General features: G+C 43.2%; 1 protein-coding gene across 4 annotated transcripts in view; it reads right to left on the reverse strand.

The window, feature by feature from the left end:
* The window catches only part of TTC23 (tetratricopeptide repeat domain 23), a 112,213-nt gene that overhangs the window by 10,556 nt on the left and 86,581 nt on the right, over window positions 1-15,076 (reverse strand). For all 4 annotated transcript variants that reach the window (XM_060293896.1, XM_030873145.3, XM_030873142.3 and 1 more), the window contains 2 exons: window positions 10,731-10,858; window positions 5,961-6,110 (listed from right to left, as the gene is read on the reverse strand). In XM_060293896.1, coding sequence (XP_060149879.1) covers window positions 5,961-6,110; window positions 10,731-10,858 — 278 coding nt within the window. The remainder of the gene's footprint in view (window positions 1-5,960; window positions 6,111-10,730; window positions 10,859-15,076) is intronic.

The raw sequence follows: 15,076 nt of genomic DNA on the forward strand, positions 1-15,076 counted from the left end.
CACTGGCATTAAGGAAAATGTGGGATTTATTTAACAGTAACTTACCCATAGACAATTCACTTCTAGGAGCCTCAGGCCCCTTGTCTGTAAATCAGAGCTACTAAGGTCTGACCTGGAGGGTTGCTGTGAGGGTTGGGAACGATGTATGAGCTGCCATAGCAGCAGTAAGCCTGGCCCCCAGGGTGTGGTCAGTAGTGGAACCAGCCTGGCCCCACTGGAGTCAGCAGGACCATATGAAGGTTTGTGTGGCTCCAACTCAAATTCTTGCACGTCTGCTAACATTTGCCCCCCTCCCCTATTCCTGGGTCCCTCCCCTGCCTGGAGTTGAGTGTCTAGGCTGAACCCTCAGAAGAGTTTTTCCATATTCCATCTACCCTCCTCAGGGGAGAAACAAGGAAGAAGGAGCTAAGTTGAGACTCCCAAGGGCAGGTGGTATGCCTTGGCCAGGACAGCTCCTCTCTTTCCTCCGTCTGGGCCCTTCAGCGGCCTGCACTCTGCACCCGGGCAGGGCCTGGCACTTACCAAAGCAGCCCCACTCACCTTGCCTCATACTGGCCTCAGAACAATTGTGGGAGTGAAGGAGGGCTTGGGGTTGCTGTTTTCTCTGTTTTACAGATGACAAAACTGAGGCCTCTTGCCTTGATTCTTGGGCCACTCCATTCCATTCTCAACACTGTCCTCACAGTGATTTAAAAAAAAAAAAAATCCAAAGAACAAATATAGACCTATTGTGCCCTACTTAAAATTCCCTCAGTGGCTCCTAGATGCTTAGAGCCAGGTTCAGAAAACTTTTTCTGCAAAGGGCAGGTGGTAAATATTGTAGGCTTTGTGGGCCAAGAGATAAAATCGAGCTACTATGTAGGTACTTAACCTAGCAAGAGAGGAAACGAAACAAATGTCCACAAACTTTTGTCGATGAAATTTAAAGTATAATAATAATAAGTATATTTTTGGGGTAATCTAGTTCGACTAATGAAAATAATGGATTTCTTTTTTTGGGGGGAGGATAAAATTTCACTTAGCTGTGGTTCAAAGTCAGTGTTCTCTATCAAATCAATTTATGATCACCTGTAAAATGATTACAGATTTTATAATCATCTGTAAAAAATCATTTTTAACTAAGGGGCCACACAAAAACAGGTAGTGGGCTGGATTCAGCTTGCAGGCCAACGTTTGGGACCCTAGCTTAAAGGATCAAGTCTCAGCCCCTTAACTTGCAAACATGGCAGCGAGGTCATTCCCAGCTCCTCTGCAGACAGGTACCCCAACTGCTTTTTGCTTCTTTTTTTTTTTGTGGTACGCGGGTCTCTCACTGTTGTGGCCTCTCCCATTGCGGAGCACAGGCTCCGGACGCGCAGGCTCAGCGGCCATCACTCACGGGCCCAGCCGCTCCGCGGCATGTGGGATCCTCCCGGACCAGGGCACGAATCCATGTCCCCTGCATCGGCAGGCGGACTCTCAACCACTGTGCCACCAGGGAAGCCCGCTTTTTGCTTCTTAAATAGGCTTCACTCTCTTGCCCCTGAGTCTCTTCTTCCACCTCGTTTCCAACATGGGAATTCCTGTCTCTGCTAGGCTATGCTCTTTTTCAGGAATACTTATCTGGACACCTTCCCTAATCCCCTTTCTCCCGTTGATCACAGTGTGGACCTGTAGCACAATACTGAGCACATAATATCAGAGTTAGGTGTTTACTGAGACTCTCTTAAGGGAAGGGGCTATGGCATGCCTATTATACTCAATGCACATGCCCCCAAATAGGGAGGGGCTCTAGTGACCCTGTCCCAGGTCTTCTAACTATGGGACCGTGTTTCTTGCACCACCTCCACTGTGGGCCACCCATCAGCCTTGAAGGCACCATGTTCTTACTCCCTACCACACCCCTGGCCTCAGCTGATTGATCTGGGGTGGGCACTGGATCCAAGCCAGGCCTCTCAATTTTTCCCTGAGAACTTCCAAGCTGTGACTGAGAAATGGCAGCAGGGGTAGGAAGTAAAACTCTGGGGGGCTGGTCACCATGATTTCCATCTTGAGGGGAGATGCTGCCATGAGAGAGGAGTAGGGGGAGGTGCAGAGAGAAGCAGGCAGGACTCCTGGGCAGAGAGAGCCCTGGTGGCATTCTAGTCTGGCCTTGGCACTTTCTCCCAAGTCTCCACTGTGTTCCTGTCCGGCTAATCATGTGCCTGTCAGTGCTTTCTTGGAAACCATAAGACAATAGACAGTCCTTTATACCTGAGCTAATTTGAGTTGTATAGTCAGTGGCAGCCCAAAGACTCCTACATATCCTTATCTTGGCATTCTCTCCACTGTGCCACTGGTATTCAAACTTTCTTAAAGCACAAGAAGCCCCTGTTCAAACAAAATCTTACGTGGAAGCCCAAGCTGTAAAACAGATGATAGCATAGAGTAGACTGCACAATATGGACTGCCTGGTGCTAAATCCCCGCTCTGATGACTCCTAGCTTTGCAATCAAGGCTGAGACAATTATCCTCTCAGCCTCAGTTTCCCTTTTTGCAAAACCAGAGAGTAGAGGTATCCAACTCTTAGGGTTACTATAGGGCTTAAATAAGTTAATAGATAAAAATCATTTAACTCACTGCCAGGGATATAACAATCACTCAATAAGCATTAGCTTAAAAGTGGGGTATGGAGAAACCCAGAGCAACTGCCACCCTCAGCTACCTTTCTTACCTCTTCCCTCACCGTAATGTCTTTGGCACATGTGTAATGTTTAAAATTATCTGAAATGATTGGTTTAATATATCTTCCTGCCTAGACTAGAAAGTCACACAAAGACAAGAAGCATATTTATCTTGGTTATTCATTGTCTTTCCCCAGTTCTGCCTAGCACAGTAAGTGGCCCATAGAAGATATTCAATAACTACTGCTGACTAATTGATAATAAATATATGTTATCTCATTAAAAAATAGGCACCACACATGTTACCAAATCTGGTGCTTTTTGCAGCAGAATCAGAAGTCATAAAAAGAGAAAAAAAGGCTTGACCTATAGGACAGCCCACTCAGAACTAAAGTTAATTCTTTTGGTTTGGGCAGCTATATTACTTAAAGTTTCCCAGGTTTTCACCATTTTAAAACTAATTAATGTAATGAAAACACAACATGACAGAACTTATAAGATGCATTTAAAGCAATAATAAGAGGACAATTCATAGCCTAAAACACATATCAATAAAAATAAAAACCCAAATGAATTCAATTCCCAATTCAAAAAGATAGGAAAAACTCCAACAGAGTAAAACAAAATAAGTTACAAAGAAAGAAAGAATAAAGATAAAATCAGAAATTAATGAAATAGAGAATAGGAAGGCAATTTATCCATAGAATTCAAATCCTGTTTCTTAGAAAAATTAACAAAATAGACAAACCACTAACTAACTCAGTCAAGAAAAAAAGTGAGAAAATCCAAATAAAAAACTAAGAATTACAATGGGAAAATAACTATTAAAAAAGTAGAAATTTGAAAAATCCATGAGACTACTTGGCAAATCAATCTGAAAATGTGAATGAAATAGATAATTACCTAGAAAAACACAGTTTACCAAAATGACCCTGTTAGAGATAGAAAGCTTCAACAGACCAATTTGTTTGTAGAAGATGTAGAGAAAATTGTCAAGGAATTTTCCCCCCTAAAAGCACCATGCCTAAAGAGTTTTACACGTGGTACAAACTTTCAAAGACTAGATAATTTTAATGTTGTATAAAATCCTTCAGTGCATAGAAAATAAAGGTAAACTTCCAAATTATTTTTATGAAGCAAAATAACATTGATACTTAAACAAATATCACTTACAAATATTGGTGCAAAATATTTGCAAAAAATAAATATTAGCAAACAGAATCAACATCACACTGAGAATAATTCATTATGACTAAGGGGATTTATTCCAAGAATGCAAGTTTGGTTCAATATTATAATAAAATGCACCATATTAAGTGATCTAAGAAGAATCATCTGATTATCTCCATTGATGCTGACAAAGCCTTTGATCCAGCAATTGTTTCTAATTTAAAAAAACCCAACAATTATTTCTAATTAAAAAAAAACTCATGAAAATAGAAATTCATGGATACTCCCTTAGCATGATAAATATATATAAATCTTTGTCCAAAGCCAGCATATATTAAATGAGGAATAACTAGAGGCATTTCCATTAAGATCAGGAACAAGGCAAGGATGCCTATTATTCCACATTATTTATTATTGTTCTGGAGGTATGAACCAATTCAATTAGACAAAATAAATCAATCAGAGGCATAAAACTTGGAAAACAGAAAGTAAAACTGTTTGCAGATGATGTAATAGTACACCTGGAAAACTTGAGAGAATCGGTGCTCAAATTAACTCAAGCAAGAAAAGAATTAAGCAAACTAGCAGAATATAAAATTAACACAGAGAAACTTATAGTCTTCGTACACACAAAAATAACCAGTCAAAAGGTGTAACAGTGGATAAAACTCCACTTATAGTAGCATTAAAGAAGATAAAATGCTTAGAAATCAACTTAGTAAGAAATGTACAAAACCTATATGAAGAACACTTTAAAATGTGCCTGAATGTTACAAAAGTAGACATGAACACATATAAAGACATCCCTTGTTCTTTGGTAGAATGACTCAACATCATAATGATGTCAATCCTCCCAATGTCCATTTACAAATAAAACAATTCTCCAAAAAACACCAACAAACTTTTTATGGAGCTAGATAAGTTGATACCAAAATTCATGTGGAAAGATAAAGATGCCAGAATATCTAGAAAACCTGATATACAAAAACCACGAGGGAGGCTTCCCTGGTGGCACAGTGGTTAAGAATCCGCCTGCCCACGCAGGGGACACGGGTTTGAGCCCTGGTCCGGGAAGATCCCACATGCCACGGAGCAACTAAGTCCGTGTACCACAACTACTGAGCCTGCACGCCTAGAGCCCGTGCTCCACAACAAGAGAAGCCACTGCACTGAGAAACCCGCGCACCGCAACAAAGAGTAGCTCCCACTCCCCGCAACTAGAGAAAGCTCGCGTACAGCAATGAAGACCCAAAGCAGACAAAAAAAAAAAAAAAAAAAACACGAGGGGAGTCTAATCCTACCAGGTACTACATCATGCTATGAAATCTCTATAATTAAGGCAATGAGGTACTGGGATTCAAATAAACAAAGAGAAAAGTGGAATAGAAAGAAATCCAGAAAGAGACTCAAGTACATGTGGAAATGTAATATGTGACGAAAGTGTTAATTCACTGGAGCATAGATGGACTCTCTAATAAAATGGTGCTGGACAACTGGGCAGCCATTTGGGAAGAAGATAACATTAGATCCATACCTCATGCCATCCACATAAACTCCAAATTAAAAAAAAATAAACATAAGTAGTAGAAGAACACACAAAGAGTTCCTCTATAAACTGGGTGTACAGAAAGAGTAAAATAAAATAAGATCGAGGGCTTCCCTGGTGGCGCAGTGCTTGAGAGTCCGCCTGCCGATGCAGAGGACACAGGTTCGCGCCCTGGTCCGGGAAGATCCCACATGCCGTGGAGCGGCTGGGCCCGTGAGCCACGGCCGCTGAGCCTGTGCGTCCGGAGCCTGTGCTCCGCAACGGGAGAGGCCACAACAGTGAGAGGCCCGCGTACCGCAAAAAATAAAAAATAATAAAAAAAAATAATAAAGATTGATAAATTACGCTATGTACAAATTTAAAATTATTTTCATAGTAAAGAATAATTGATAATTTATTTAAAAATCTATGTGCATAAGAGGATTACTGTACCTTTTACCCCAAAAAGTGTGAGCTGAGATCAACTGCAAAAGTGATGTCATCTTACATAAATAAGCCACTTGTAAAGTTTCATTTAAAAAGAGCATGGTGGAGGGAGAGAAAGCTACCTGTGGGGAAGGGTGGGAGGGTTTTTTTCCACATTAGTTGGGCTGCAGCTTTACCTTCTTCAGTTTCTTGTGGGCCCCTCTCTGGTTCCCCTGTGCCAGGTCAGCCTCGCCCAGGAGCCGGTATGTCTCTGCCACCTCGGGACTGAGATCGCCATACACTGCCACTTTGGCCTCCAGGGACTCTCTCAGGATGGAGGTAGCTCTCTGTGAAAGGAACAAAAAGCTGTCTGGTTAAATAAAAAGTTCAAAGCTGGATAAAGATCAGTGCCTCCTAAGAAAATGATGTAACTGGTAATGTATTTTCACTTTTTAGGGGAATGAGTTTGGGTAGAGTGTCTCATGAGCTGAGCCTACTTTCCTCCTTAAATAGGAATCAGGAAATAATATACATGGGGTGAGGGGGTGTTGCGGGGGACAGGAATGGTTTGAACTCTGAAGAGAGAATGCATAAAGGACCCCTGGAGAAAAAGCCATCTCAGATGTTACAGGAACCCATTTTAGTTGAGTAGTAAGAAGAAAAGCTAACATGCATCGCATCGTGTCCTTTATGTGGCAAGAACCATGCTAAACTGTTTATGTGTGTGAGCTCATTTAACTTGCACCATCTCCTTTAGATAAGGACAATTTTAATCCTTGTTTGCCAGAGGAGGAAATTGAGGCATAGAGCAGTCAAGAAACTTGCTCAGAGTCAGACAGTCCATCAGTGGCAGGCAGATCTAGGATCTGGAACCTGCCAGTTTTAATCCCTCTTAGTTGCAGGCTCTTCTCCCTCTGTACACAGTGATGTTCTTATGTAAGTGAAAACTACAGAGTTTCCTGGCATTTACAGAACATCCAGAACATATTCCAGGGTTTTCCATTTCTCACAAGAAATAGTTCAGGAAACCAAAAGCAAACATTCCAACATGGTGAAAAGTTAAATACATTTGACATCTTGTTTGGTTTATCTGATTTATTTATACCAACATGGAATACAAAATATGAGCTGGTATTAATCTCTTCAGTCATACACCAAGACATACAGAGGGAAAGCCCTGTATGTCGGTCTCCCATGTTTCTCCTGAAATTCTTCTACGATCTTCTACATAAAAGCATGATTACAGGTAGAGATCACAAACGCCCAATATAAGAGCCGAATAGGGACTTTGCTGTTGGTCCAGTGGTTGGGACGTCGCCTTCCAGTGTGTGTGGGGGTGCGGGTTCAATCTCTGGTCGGGGAGCTGGGATCCCACATGCCTCATGGCCAAAAGCCAAGGCACGGAACAGGGTCAATACTGTAACAAATTCATTGAGGACTTTGGGGGTGGTCCACATCAAGGAAATCTTTAAAAAAATATATGGGAGAAATAAGTGGACCTTAAAAGAAAAATAGAGCCGAATAAAGCAGGAACCAGTGAAGGAGCCTTGCCCACCGCATAGCCCTGAAGGCATCCTGCTAGCGCTCCCCAGATAGAGGAGTTCGCAAGGCCTTTACTCAGTTTATTGGCAAGAATATGAATTAGGTGCTGGGGGTGGGATCAGGGAACCACGGTAAAAGGCACTGTTAAGGCAGAAACAATTTCTCAGATGGAAAGATAAATCACTGCTGGGGAAGAGAAACTGTAAATTGTGAAGTGTGTGACCCACCTTGGTATGGGTCTTGCCTGATGCTAAAGCCTGTCGTGTCCCTTCCCAGTGTCTGTGATGCAACTGTTGGGTTTGGCAATTCTTCCATGAAAATTGGTTGTCAGGCTTGGAGGAGCCAATGATGGAAAGAAGAGCCAGACACCTTTTCCTAAATGAAGCTCTCAATGCCATTTACAGCCTGATTGGGGAAACTAGAGATAGATGTGCATGAACCTGAATGGCAAGTCAAGATGGCAATGGAAGAGCTGCCACATGGATATGGGTTTAAAGGAAAGAGACAGTGATAGTCTCTGAGAGTTAGAAAAGCTTAATGGAGAGAAGTGAAGAATAAATAGGATTTAGGTGGACCAAGAAGAGGGCATGGGAACCTGGGAGCACAGTGGGAGCTGGGGGAAGCACACGGCACATTCAAGGCCAGTGAGGGGACTAATTTGACTATAGCAGAGAAAGTAGGAAGAGGAGCAGAGGTAGATGAGGCAGGAGTCACGGGCTGGGCTGGTGGTGGAGACCTTCATGCCAGGCTGAGGAGTTTAGATTTTCTTATGGGGAATAAGAAGTCAGAGAAGATTCCTGAGCAGCAGAGCAGCACAACTAGAAGAGTATCTTTTAACCTGTGGCAAAGTAAACTTCACTTACATTTTACCTTAAAAGGCATTTTCCTTCCCAAGGATCACCTTCCTGTTGGCAAAGGGTCCTAGCCCACATGTAGGCTGTGACACATCTGAGGTGGTCTGAGCACATCCTTGTGCTCGTGCCTGGGACTGTCCTTGGGCCCGGCCCCATTGGCCAGCTCCTGCTGGAACCCACAGTGAGGTCTGTAACCAAGAGTGAGCATAACACAAGGTGACACATTTGGTTGGACAGATTGTGTCACACACAAGGGTGCCTGGCAGGAGAATGAGGAGGGCTGAAGTCCGGCCCGTGTTCCGCTCTCTAAGCAATGTGCCCTGGCATGGACTGCACCCACCTGAGGAAGAGGCAGCTTTGTCTATTCTTACAAGGGCACCAGAAGGGCTGGCAGGGGCTGTAGAATGAAAAGATCCAGTTTGCTAAAATCTCCAGGGGAGGCCTCAGGAAGTGAGGTACATCTTTAGATCAATGCCACTGATTTGGGTGACTTGGGCAAGGGCAGTGAGGTGTGGCAGCTGTGATGACAGACACCAGGGCAGGAAGCCAGACAGGAACGGGGAAAAGGGTGGATGCCCTGTGGCAGCCAGAGCAGTCAGACAGCCCATAGCCAAGCATCCATCCACCCATTGGCTCAATGCTCCCTCACCATGAATAAGAGTCCTTGCTGTCATGGAATTTGGTCTAGTCAGGGAGAGACAGTAACTGTCCACAATATATTATTGTAATACATTACTCTGTTATATAATTATATCAGACAGGATTCTATGATGAAGAATAGTGGGGAGAATCTAATGAAGACTGAGGGAGGGGAATCGGGCAAGCTGGTGAGTCCTGAAGGATGGATCTGCATTAGCCAGGAGATCAATGAGGAAGAACCTTCCAAGAGCAGGAGACAAATGCTGATGCTGCCCAGAAGCGGGGATTAGAAAAGGCCACTGTGGCTGGAACACAGATCAAGGGAGGGGGCAAAAATGAGACTGGAAATGTCAGCAGAATCCATAACGTGCAAGGTATTGTGGGCAATGTGGGATTCTGGCTTATCTTAAGGGCTCTGAGGAGCCAGTGTAGTATTTTACAAATGGGAGTCCACTGATCAGATGTGCTTTTTGCAAAGATCAACATGGTTTCCTTATTCAGAATGGATTAGAAAAGGGCAAGAGTGGAAGCAGCAGCTGCGGAGCCAGAGTTCGTTAGAGAGGTCCAGTTGGGAGATGATGACTGACAGAGGTGGAGATGGCAACCAATGGATGGATTCAAGGGGCATTTTGAAGGTAAAAATGACTGATGAGCTGGAAGGGGTGAAGCATGATGGGGGCAGAATTCCCCTCAGATCTCTGCCCTGAGCACTCCACATAGAACTTCTAGAGATGTTCTGGAATCTGAGGCCACTGGAAGGCCCCTCTCTACTTGGTTGGGTGATCCAGAAAAATATGGAAACTCCATTTGTTATGGTTACTGTAGCCCGACTTTGGCCCGACGAACATTCGTGCATCTAGATTAAAAACCTATGTTCCTTAAGCTCACATCAACTGAGAGAAGGGTGAAGGATTAAGGGTTAGGAGAGAGCTGTCGGGGAGAAGGTCTACATAAAAGCAGAGGAAATAAAAAGGTTTTCATCTCAAGGACTTGCCTTGACAGGTTAGAGGTTTTTTGTTTTTTAAAAAGTATTTATTTATTTGGCTGCGTCGGGTCTTAGTTGTGGCATGCGGCATCTTTCATTGCGGCGCGTGGGCTTCTCTCTAGTTGTAGCATGCAGGTTTTCTCTCTAGTTGTGACACGGGCTCCAGGGTGCGTGGGCTCTGTAGTTTGCGGCATGTGGGCTCTCTTGTTGAGCCGCGCAAACTCAGTAGTTGTGGTGTGCAGGCTTTGTTGCCCCATGGCATGTGGGATCTTAGTTCCCTGACCAGGAATCGAACCCATGTCCCATGCATTGGAAGGCGGATTCTTTACCACTGGACCACCAGGGAGGTCCCATTGACAGGTTAGAGTTGAAAAAAATATCTGTATAAAGGAAGCATGTGGGTATCTGGTAGTTGTTAGGCTTTTTATGGAATAAGTTCCCAAGGGTTTAAGTACCAATGAATATAAATTCTGGGTCTGGTTCCATTTTTACAAGCCATGGAAAACATGCCTGTATGGTTCAACGGACAGTGAGCCGTAACTTCTGCACTGTGTAGTTCTTATTAGATATGCAACTTTCATCCATTAGCTAAGATAGTAAGAGAGGAATTAGACACACTAACTTCCACCCTCTATGCCAGCCAGAACCACAGGCTGCGGTAAGCAGAGTCTCTCCAGTGGGTTCTCAAGGTTTCTAGTCCTTTAAGATACTCTGCAGGTGGACATGGCATCTACATTCTCATGAACTTTTTTGTTTCCCGAGAGCGAATATCTGGGAGCTGCCCAAGAGTGGCTGCCTGGCTTTATTTATCCCTCTCCCCGTGGAGCCTGGCACATGCCTTGCACATGGTAGATGCTTAATGCTTTCAGAGTGCAGGAGTAGCCCTTTGGATATCAACTGGGTCGCCAAGGTAAATAACTAGTCAGCTGTGGTCCAAACTCACTTACCTCTTTTTGTCCAGTGACTTGTAGAAAATGGCAATAATCATCTTGAATTGAAAGAAATTTGGCTTTTCCTATCCCTTCAGCATCCTTAAGATTAGCCATGCTATCTTGAAAATACTGCTCAGCCACATCTGAAGAAAAGCATCACAACAACAATTTTGAAAACAGCTTGCAGATTTGAAATGGAAACAGAATAACTATGTGTTTAGTCATGGTGAATGATATGAAAATAATAAGTAATTGGACAAGATAACCCAGTTAAGGAAACTGTCTTTTGTCAATTAATCTGACTGTTTTATTAGACAGGGTCTAGTTCTCAGAAAGATACTGCAATTTATTTTCGTTGGTTTTCATACATCTTCCCTTTCCCAGTGATACAGTAAGCAAAGTTAATGCAAACAGGGAAACTATCCCCTAGACCTGACACATGTTAAATTTTCAGATTGATTAACCATTAATTCTTTGTAAAACTCTGGTTGCTCCTCACTGGGGTTAGGACTCCAAGGATCCACTGACTTCAGTGGACTCTGTAATCTTGGAATGTAGCGTGATAACCCTAAAATTCTGGAAAATATGGCTGACACGCTGCTGAAGCAAAAACCTCAACCATTCCAAACACTTAAGCATACTGGTTATAATATAACAAAAATATTTGAAATATTTGCAAATCTTGAAAGCAAAAAAAGGAAAAATCTCAGGTATGGAAAATGAAGAGGAAACTAAAAGCCAAAGCAGGGAAGGGGAGCTAAAGCTGAATGGTCCACGAGGGGATTAGGAAAAATGTGTACTGTATTCCAAGATGGGGTTTGATAAGCCTGAGTAGGGCTGGAGATGAAGCCTGAGGCCTCTGTGTGGTAGGAAGCTGGAATGGGGCTCCCTGCAAAAATCCAGTGTTATAGGCAGATTTCTAGGATGTCCCCAAATGACCCTCAACCTTGATTATGCCCTTCTCTTTGATTATGGGTGGAACTTATAAATATGCTGAGATATTACTCCTGTCATAAGATTATGTTATATGGCACAGTTGACCGTGAGAAAGCAAGATTACCCCTTGGGCATAACCTAATGACACCAGCCCTTTAAAAACAGAGTTTTCTTCAGTTGGAGGCAGAAAAGGAAGGCAGAGAGATTCGAAGCATGAAAGGGATTTGAAAAGGAGGTTCTCCATTGCTGAGATGGAGGGGACCATGGTACAAGGACTCCAGAGTGGCCCATAGGAGCTGAGAGAGGTCAACAGTTAGCAGGAAAATGGGGAGTTCAGTCCTACAGCCACAAAGAACTGAATCCTGATAATAACAGGGATGAGCGTAGAAAAGGACTCCATGATCCAGATGAGAATGTAGCTGGCTGACAACTTGATTTTAGCCTGAGCAGAGACGCCAGCCTTACCATGCTAGACTTCTGACTGACAGAATTGTGAGCTTAAACTGGGTGTTTAAACAACCATAATTTGCTATGCAGCAAAAGAAAACCAATATAGCCAGGAATCCCTAAAATTGAGATAAGAACAATTGCGCTGGTCCAAGGAGAAGCCTCAAGGCTGTCCCTCCAGAGGCCATGGCTAGAAAAAGAGCATCTGAAAGAAACTGGGACACTGCACGTGAGGCAGGCACATGTTTGAGGGCTGAATCTGCACCACCTACATGATTTGGAAGTTCTTTTTTTGTTTTAAATTGTTCTACATCCCTCTCCCTCCCTCCCTCCCTCCCTCCTTTCCTTCTTTCCTTTTTTCCTTCTTTCCCACCCTCCCTCCCTCCCTTCCTTCCTGCTGTGCTGCAAAGCTTGTGGGATCTTTGTTCCCCGACCAGGGACTGAACCCAGGCCCATGGCAGTGAAAGCACAGAGTCCTAACCACTGGACAGCCAGGGAATTCCCTTGGTTTGGAAATTCTGAACCAATAAAGTAGAAACTAAGGGCCTAATCTCCAAAATATACAAATAACTCATACAACTCAACAACAAAAAAACCAAACAACCCTATAGAAAAATGGGCAGAAGACCTTAATAGACATTTCTCCAAAGAAGACATACAGACGGCCAGTAGGCACATGAAAAGATGCTCAACATCACAAATTATTAGAGAAATGCAAGCCAAAACTACAAAGAGGTATCACCTCACACCAGTCAGAATGGCCATTGTTAAAAAGTCTACAAATAACAAATGCTGGAAAGGGTGTGGAGAAAAGGGAGCCCTCTTACACTGTTGGTGGTAATGCAAGTCGGTGCAGCCACTATGGAAAACAGTGTGGAGGCTCCTCACTGTTACTCAGTGTAGAAACTTCTAGCACTTAATTCTTTTCCACCTTTTCATATTAATTTATTATGCTGAGTCTTGCCAAGCTCAAAAAAACACTGGTGGAGGAGAGGATGTTGGGGAAGCTGTAGAAGGCAAGAAGCATCTAGGATCCCCCAGGGTTATTTCTTTCTTCGGAAAAAAACATCAGAGGGCCTGGCAGATGGTGGAAACTGTGGACCACTTAGGAAAAAAGAAAAGCCCACTTACCTTGTTTCCTCTAAGTCTTAAACATAGTTCATTTTCATTTTATGTGGATGATACTAAGAAGTCAGACCATTTCTTCGATAGAATAAGTACAAAATCTTAAGATGTCTTTTGAAAAGAAGCTATTAGCATTTATTAATGAATTCTGTTGAGACATTTCGTAAAGAGAAATATGCATTCCTAGCAAGCTCTGTCTCCAAACTGTTTTTACTTAGGTAAAACTAAAAATAGAATTACCATAAGATCTAGCAATCCCACTCCAGGGCATATACCCAGACAAAACTATAATTCAAAAAGATACATGCATTGCTATGTTCACAGCAGCACTATTCACAGTAGCCAAAACATGGAAACAACCTAAATGTCCACTGACAGATGAATGGATAAAGAAGATGTGGTACATATATACAATGGAATATTACTCAGCCATAAAAAAGAATGAAATAATGCTGTTTGCAGCAACATGGATGCAACTAGAGATTATCATACTAAGTGAAATAAGTCAGAAAGAGAAAGACAAATACCATATGATATCACTTATATGTGGAATCTAAAATATAGCACAAATGAACCTATCTATGAATTATAAATAGACTCACAGACATAGAGAAGAGACCTGTGGTTGCCAAGGGGACTGGGGGTGGGGGAGGGAAGGACTGGGAGTTTGGAGTTAGCAGATGTAAACTATTATATAGAGGATGGATAAACAACAGGTCCTACTGTATAGCACAGGGAACTATATTCAATATCCTGTGATAAACCATAATGGAAAAGAATATAAGAAAAAGAATGTGTATAAAGTAGAAACTAGCCTGAAAGTGGAAAAATTATAGGACTCCAGCACAGGGGTAGCAAACTTATTCCGTAAAGGACCAGATGGTAAATATTTTAGGCTTTGAGGACTAAATGGTCTCTACTGCAGCAAAAAAACAGCCAGAGGTGACATGTGAAATGGAGCTTGGCTGTGTGCCAAGAAAACTGTTTACAAACATGGGTGGGGAGCTGCATTAGCGTGTGGACCGTAAGTTTGCTGACCCCTGCTCTAGCAGAGGGAAATGTGATTGTCTTCCTCCCTCAGGGATGTGGGACACCTCCCCCCTCCACCCTGAAGTGCCTGCTGGAGAAAACCTCACGGGGACACATGACAGTACGTAAAGTTTGTTGGGGACGATTGTGAACCATACATACAATGGTCTACTTAACATTTCCATTTGGACATCTCATATGTACTGTGTAGCACAAATACACATGAGCAAAAAGCTCAGATGTTTTCTTTGGCTTCTTTAGACTTCCTCTGTATTTGATTATTTTCCCTTTCTCATCTCTAATATTGTTTTTGTGCCTTCTCCCCATTTCTCTTGATTAGACAGGACAGTGTGTTATCTATTTGGATATTCTTCCAAAGAGTGGGCCCTCAAATTAGTTTTTCTCAGACTGTGATGTGAATGCCAGGTGCTTCCAAAGAGGCCTCCATGAACGCAGGGCTCCAGAATTCATGGAGGAGCAAGGAAGGGGCCGGCCTGCGCAGACTGTGGTCGCTTCTGGAGGCGGCAGTGAGTGGGAAGGAGGGCAGGCTCTGCAGGTCAGGGGCTGCCTGCGTCAGGCTCCAGCGCTGCCACCTTCTGGCTGTGCGCCTCCATTGTTGGCCTCGGCTTTTTCACTCAAAGAGGAATCTTTAGGCTAGCGCCTCCATTATAGGGTTGTTGTAAGGAGTAAATGGGTTAATGCACACACAACTGATGACGTGCCTGACACCTAGTCAGTGCTCAGTAACTGTTAACCATTTTAGTTTCAGGGACAGTTTCGATCACTGTGGCTATGGGCCTCCCTCATCCATACTAGGCTGACCA

The sequence above is a fragment of the Globicephala melas genome, chromosome 2 (genome assembly GCF_963455315.2).
Source record: "Globicephala melas chromosome 2, mGloMel1.2, whole genome shotgun sequence".
Classification (NCBI taxonomy): Eukaryota; Metazoa; Chordata; class Mammalia; order Artiodactyla; family Delphinidae; genus Globicephala; species Globicephala melas.